At 38.1% G+C, this 6,878-nt stretch overlaps 1 protein-coding gene across 1 annotated transcript; it reads left to right on the forward strand.

Moving 5' to 3' along the window:
- The first annotated feature begins 2,730 nt into the window (after positions 1-2,730).
- On the forward strand, positions 2,731-3,696 carry LOC137732764 (uncharacterized mitochondrial protein AtMg00810-like). Its single transcript, XM_068472039.1, has one exon. The coding sequence runs from the start codon at positions 2,731-2,733 to the stop codon at positions 3,694-3,696; it is 966 nt and encodes a 321-aa protein (XP_068328140.1).
- The last annotated feature ends 3,182 nt before the right edge of the window (positions 3,697-6,878 follow it).

A 6,878-nucleotide genomic window follows, 5' to 3' on the forward strand; every position in this document is an offset into this window, starting at 1 on the left:
TCAGCTTAAGAAAGATCTCTTGAGCCTACAACAAAAAGGAAAAGTGATTGTTCAACATCTTGATAGTCTTACAAGCATGTGGAATGAGCTCGATGTTTATCGTCTTCATACCACTAATGTCACTATGTTGATCAAGAAAACAGACGAAGACAAGATCTTTCAACTCTTGGCAAGCTTAGGTCCAGAGTTTGAGGATCTCAGAAGCCACATTTTAATGAATGCTGAACTTCCTTCCTTCATTGGTGTTTGTGCCATCATCCAAAAGGAAGAAGTAAGGAAGAAAGTCATGAGCCAAGAAACTAAATACAGTATCCCTGATACTAGGGCTTATGTATCTAGCAACAAGAGTTTTGAAGGCAAAGTTTACAAGGGAAAAAGACCAAATTTAAAGTGCAGCTACTGTGATTCAATTGGACATACAAGAGATAGGTGTTGGATTCTTCATCCAGAGTTGAGGCCCAAATCCTTGAAAAAGACAAGGGGTCCACAAAAACACCTAAACAACAATGTCTACAAGGCCAATCATGTAGCTACCTCTTCGACTAAAGGAATGGTGAACTTCACTGCCAATCCTGCTGCACTAATTAATGACTTTGCAGCATTCCTCCATAACAAACAGATGCATAACAATGGAGATAAGGCACAGGCAGCTAAAGAAAAGAATCACACAACCTTACTTGGAAAAGCAGAAAGATATGCCAAGTATTTCAAGTGCCTTTTTCACTGCCCTAAATGCTAGTAATGAGCATGATTATTGGATCATAGACTCAGGTGCTACGAATCACATGACTAATCAAATTAATAACTTGCATGATTTCAAAAAATTGTCAAAACCTTCTCAAGTGTCAGTAGCCAATGGGAAGGGTGCCTCAGTTGTAGGAAAATGAAAGGTCAACTTACTTTCAAAACACATAGAGTCAGCAGCCCTTTACATTCCTTTCTTTCCTTTTCAACTTCTATCAGTAAGAACCATCATCAATTCTCTAAACTGTCTAGCCATTTTCTCTCCTCACAATGTTATTTTTCAGGATGTCATCACCAAGAGAACGATTGGTGAAGGTTTCATTTTGAATGGCCTCTACTACTTAGCTAAAGACACCAAGGATCCCAAGTTTTTTCAAGTCAGTTCAAGTGTTTCTCAAAATCAACAACTTTGTCATCAACGTTTGGCACATCCTTCTGAGAAAGTGATGTCTTTTTTGTTTCCAAAACTATGTAAAGACAAGTTACACTGCAATATTTTTCATTTGTCTAAGTTTTCTAGGTTGCCTTTTGATTCTTCCACTGCTAAAGCTAGTCAAAATCATTCATTCAGACATTTGGGGTCCAATACTAGAGTCCTTTGATGGATACAGGTATTTTGTAACCTTTGTTGATGATTTTACAAGGATGACTTGGTTGTATCTTTTGAAATTTAAAAGTGAACTTCCAAATGTTTTTCAAGATTTTCATAAACTGGTTGGCACTCAATTTGCATCTAAAATCCATATATTAAGGTCTGACAATGACACTAAGTACATAGCCCATAACATGTCTCAATATCTGAGTATTCATGGCATTCTGCATCAAACAACATGTGTTGGCACACCCCAACAAAATAGGGTTGTCAAGAGGAAAAACAGAGACTTTCTTGAGAAGACAAGATCAATCATGTTCCATATGAATGTGCCAAAGAAATTTTGGTCACAATGAGTACTTATAGCTGCCTATCTTATCAATAGATTGCCAAGTAAACTACTAAGTTTCAAGTCTCCATATGAAGTATTGAAAAATAGAAAAATTGATTTCTCACACTTGAGAGTTTTTTGGTTCCACTTGCTTTGTTCACAACCAATATCCCCATCATGATAAGCTTGATCCCAGAGCAACCAACTGTGTTTTCTTAGGTTACTTATCCACCTAGAAAGGTTACAAGTGTTACAATCCAATCACAATGAAGCTTATGGTTTCAAAGAATGTAAGGTTTGATGAAAACATGCCCTACTTCTCAAAGAAACTAAGTTATGCAAATCAAGGGGAGTTTTTTAGTGACATGTTTCCTTTGCCCAGTGTCCTTTATTACCAAGAAAGCCCTACATCACGTGACACTTCAACCTTATCGCCAGAGCTATCTTCACCTCAAGCTACAAACATTGAACCTCAAGTCCTAATTTGTCGAAATCCTTCTAGGGTTCGACAGTCCCCACTTCGACTACATGATTATGTCACTTATACTTTTACATGTCCTCTCATAGATTTTGTTTCCTATAAGTAGTTTTCACCCTCTCATACCTCATTTCTTAGTACCTTGGATAGTACTCATGAACCACAAACATTTCAAGAAGCAAATGGACTTGAAATTTGGCCAAATGCAATCAAGGATGAACTGCAAGCCCTTCATGACAACAAAACCTAGAGTGTAGTTAAACTTCCCAAAGGGAAGAACGTAGTGGGCAGTCGTTGGGTGTACAAAACAAAGTTCAACTTAGATGGGACTATTGAAAGACATAAAGCTCGTTTGGTGGCTCATGGCTTTACTCAAACTTATGGCTTGGATTACTAGGAAACCTTTGCTCCAGTCACCAAAATGAACATTGTAAGGGTTCTATTGTCAGTTGCTATAAATCAATCTTAGCCTCTCTATCAAATGGATGTGAAGAACACCTTTTTGCATGGGGAATTAGAGGAGGAAGTGTACATGAAACTTCCATAAGGTCATCCTCAATCTGGTGATCCTGACATGGTTTGTAAATGCACAAATTCATTTATGGATTGAAACAGTCTCCACGTGCATGGTATGCAAAACTAAGCTTCATCCTTGAAAAGTTTGATTTTCGAAGAAGCAATGCTGACTCCTCACTATTTGTTCGTGTTGGCTCAGTTGGGAAATTAATTGTTTTAATCTATGTTGATGATCTCATAGTGACAGGTAACAACGTTGAAGAAGTCCATTCTCTCAAGCTTGCTCTTCAAAGCAAATTTGCAATCAAAGATTTGGGGACTCTCAAATATTTCTTTGGTAATGAGCTTGCCACTTCACAACAAGGCCTCTTTCTCAATCAAAGGAAATATATCCCTGATCTCTTGAAGGAATCTGGCTTAATGGATTGCAAACCTGTGTGCACTCCTCTGGATAATAAGCTACAACTCACTACTCACAGTGAAGCTCTTTCCAATGTCACTAAGTATCGAAGGTTGGTAAGAAAACTCATTTATCTCACAATCACGTGTTTTGATATCTCCTATGCTGTCAGTATCGTGAGTCAATTTATGCATGCTCCTACATTAGTTCATATGCAAATTATGAATAGAATTCTTCGTTATCTCAAAGGGTCTGTTGGTCGAGGGCTCTTAATGACAAAGAATGATAGCACTACTGCCATGGGTTACACAGATGCTGGTTGGGCCGAGAATTCCCTTGATCGCAAGTTAACTACAGGTTTTTGTACCTTTGTAGGTGGCAATTTGGTAACAAGGCGCAGCAAGAAACAAAGTGTTGTAACTCGATCCAGTGCAGAGGCCAAGTATCAAGCTATGGCTTCCCCTGTTTGTGAGCTTATTTGGCTAAAAAGCCTTTTGTTTGATATAGGATTTCCCAGCAATGAACCTATGTCTATGTTTTGTGACAATCAAGCTGCCATGCATATTGCTTCCAATCATGTCTTTCACGAGAGAACGAAACATATTGAAGTGGATTGCCACTATGTTCGAGCATAAGTTCAATCCAAAATCATAAACACTCACTACACTCGCATTTATGATCAACTGGTTGACATTTTTACCAAGCCTCTCCCTACGGTTCAGTTTCTGTGCATTATATCCAAGCTTGGCTCAAGGGATCCCCTCAATCCAGCTTAAGGAGGAGTGTTGGAAGATTGAAAGATTGGATGCTATTGGAAAAAGCAACTCTTGGTGGGCAAGAGATTGTTTCACATTGCTTTAGCCTACAATTAAGGGATCATGTTTCCTTGTTATTGTAAAATAGTTAGTGGCTTTCCAATGAGTAATTTAGGGAGCTGATTGGGGACTGATTGGAGGTTGTCTTTACTCCGTTCCTTTCTCTATATATGTTCCAACTTGTAAATGATTTACACATGAAATATACATAAAAAATTCAATAGATTTTAACTTTACAATCAAAGATTTATTTACGCTTTAAATATCAAGTCATGTAATAAGTACTATAAAATAATAATAAAATTGATATCATCCTCCGATCAGCCTTTTTTTTTTTTTTTTGAAATATTAAGCATTTAAGCAGTACTTTAGTGTCCTAACGTAAGTGAAATGTCACGGAAAAGATTTCTGCAAATCTTACCTATGCATGGCACTAACCACGGTTCTTACGCTTTGGTTCTGACAACTTTGAATGTCGTAAATACTGAAATATGTTTCTTTTTTCTGGTCAAGAAATTTAAGAGGATACGGACACAAAGCATGGAGGTGGTTTGCTGGAGTAATTGTCCTTTTGCTCTTAGAATTGAAACAATGGTGGGTACGGATAAGGACACATGGTCCCTGCTATTCAGCTGCGGTGGTGTTGGGTGATCTTTCGTCAGGTACTGTTTATATTTAATTTTAAATAAAAAATTTACAATAATTTCTGACCACATAATATACGATGAATGGATGTAATTGAAGGATTTCCAGAATCCTCACAAAAAGGATCCAAAGAGGATCCTCATTCCTTCTTTAGATTCATTTTGCAATGGCACTACCAGTGAGACCCACAACCGTAAATTAATAATAAATAACAATTAATAATAATAATATAGGTAAATTTACCATTGCAATAGCTTCTTCTTATCTGATTTAAAATTTGTTTATCTATGTTTACGTATAATAATAAACATGTTATAAACTTTGTATTTAAGTGTGATTGTGTAAATCTTAAATTAGATCTGATACTAGTCATTCTTCCTTATTAGGACTTGTTGGAGAAGAAGGATTCTTCCCTCCATTATTACTATAAATAAAGACATTACATAGGGGGAATAACATATTCTTTACACAACCCTACAAATACATCTCTCTCCCTACTCTCTCTGTTGCGCCTCCTCTCTCTCCTTGTCAGATTAATATAAGCTACAACACGTTATCAGCACGCTCCTACCGTTGTGCTTAGGAATCTGACATGGAAGTTTTTTACATCAAATCAGTTCATCAATATCATCACGCAATCAGGTTTTTCCAAAACAACTGTTTTTATCTCGACAATTTTGCAGCCCTGATAGCATGAACATTCACCATAATGAATGACCCAACTTTACGTTTTTCAAATTTTAGATTCTACGCTGGAATATTCTTTGGTCCTCACCCGAGCCCATCTGGGCTTGGCTAACGCTCGATCCAAAATACCAGTCCTTTGGGCTTTGGTGTTTCTCTCAACCCAGTGAAGAGATTTGTTTATTTGGGCTCACATATTGCAGCCCATAACTAGCTGCTTGGCCCGCGAACGACACCAGCCCAATTGGGCTTTGGTATTCTCGTGTCCCGCGTTACATTAGAACCGAGTATGCGTGGCTGTTGTGGATTTCCTTCACCGCAGTATACTGGATCCCAGCCTCTGTGCTGGTGCATCAGTGTACACAATGCACAAGATTGTAGCCCTCTTTTGAGCCTCTACCATCTGAGCATGTGCCTGTAACCCATCTCTGTGCATATTGGCTTATTGCCCTAGCTCGACCCGCTCCAAATCCAACCCATATTTAGGCTTAGACCACGACACCAAATTTTTGAAGCCTACCTGTGTGGGCTTTGGTCTATTATTTTGGGTCCCGAGTTTAATTGTCCATTTTTTTAGATAATTTGGGTTTTATAATTTTTTCACCCAAACTTTAATTTTGGCCCAACGTCCAAATAATTAATTCAATTATAATCATAGGCCCCGAAGACTTACTTGTATATATTTGTTGCATATTTCTGTATATATATATATATATATGTGTGTTTGTTTGCAAGTACTATGAACCTGAAGTTCATAAACTTTTCTTGACAAAAACTAATTGAATGGATTTAAGTTTTTCGAACGTTTATGCATGTGACCGGTTCAATTAATTTTATTTCTAGGTATGACTAGTGGGAAAGTTAGTTGACTGGTAGATAGTGCAACCACGCACACCGTTTTGTGTGAACACATCTATTTCACTAACTTCATACCCAAGAATGCACCTCTAACAAACCCTCTTAGGGTCATCCAACCTGATCGAAGGATACGGTAAGGCATGTATAATGTTGTCCAATGGTACAATCTAGACCATTGATGAGGCACTTTATTCTCCATGTTCCAGAAGAACGTTATTGAGTTTCAAGGACATTAGAGATAATAATTATCACGCTGAAACCTATGTAGAAAATGGAGTTGAATTTATGTGCATCACTTCTTATGAATATGTCCAGAGGCGCATTCTAGAGAAGATGGAGCGTATCCCGAGTGGTCTGTATACTACAACATACACCCTATAGAGAGCCACTATGTGGCCGGCCCTACCTTTGGGACCGCGCACGAAATTACACTTTGGCATGATCGTTTGGAACACTCTGGACGATACAGCAATGCGCCGTATCCGTAAATCATTACATGGGCAATCACTAACCCGAAGTTTAGGTTCGTTCAAGGAATCGCATGTCAAACATGCTCCATGGGAATGCTTATTATTATGACTTCTTATGGAAAGATTCGTTTGAAGCCTCCTTTTTTTTTTACAAAGGATTCAGGGGGGACATTTGTGGACCGATTCACCCTCCCTGCGAACCATTTAGTTATTTTATGGTTTTGGTTGACGCTTCCACACGTTGGTCACACGTGTGCTTGTTGTCCACAAGGAACGCTACATTCTCCAAACTATTGGCTTAGATTAACAAGCTCAATGCTCACCACCCTGATTATCCAATCAAAT

The sequence above is a fragment of the Pyrus communis genome, chromosome 4, assembly GCF_963583255.1.
Source record: "Pyrus communis chromosome 4, drPyrComm1.1, whole genome shotgun sequence".
In the NCBI taxonomy this organism is placed as follows: Eukaryota; Viridiplantae; Streptophyta; class Magnoliopsida; order Rosales; family Rosaceae; genus Pyrus; species Pyrus communis.

Coding starts and splice junctions, on each gene's coding strand:
- LOC137732764 (XM_068472039.1), top strand. CDS start 2,731: ATGCACAAATTCATTTATGGATTGAAACAGTCTCCACGTGCATGGTAT.